Raw genomic sequence first — 204 nt, forward strand, 5'->3', positions numbered from 1 at the left:
TTTCCCCTTCCAGTTCAGCCCCAACTTTTTGACCTCTCTTTACCTGAAATCTTCCGGGAACTGATATACGGTGACCTGACCAATCCCGAGGTCAGTCCTGAACTCGGTTGCCAGGAACTCCAGAACTCCATCTCGGTTGAAATCCTCCACAAGGACGTCGAAGGTCTGGCCTGCGTTCTCGTTGATCACGCGGGATTTCACCTT

At 52.0% G+C, this 204-nt stretch overlaps 1 protein-coding gene across 1 annotated transcript in view; it reads right to left on the reverse strand.

Moving 5' to 3' along the window:
* The window catches only part of LOC119588748, a 12,272-nt gene that overhangs the window by 2,128 nt on the left and 9,940 nt on the right, over nt 1-204 (reverse strand). The window contains exon 8 of the mRNA XM_037937387.1: nt 44-201. Coding sequence (XP_037793315.1) covers nt 44-201 — 158 coding nt within the window. The remainder of the gene's footprint in view (nt 1-43; nt 202-204) is intronic.

This window comes from Penaeus monodon, chromosome 24 (assembly GCF_015228065.2).
Source record: "Penaeus monodon isolate SGIC_2016 chromosome 24, NSTDA_Pmon_1, whole genome shotgun sequence".
NCBI lineage: Eukaryota > Metazoa > Arthropoda > Malacostraca > Decapoda > Penaeidae > Penaeus > Penaeus monodon.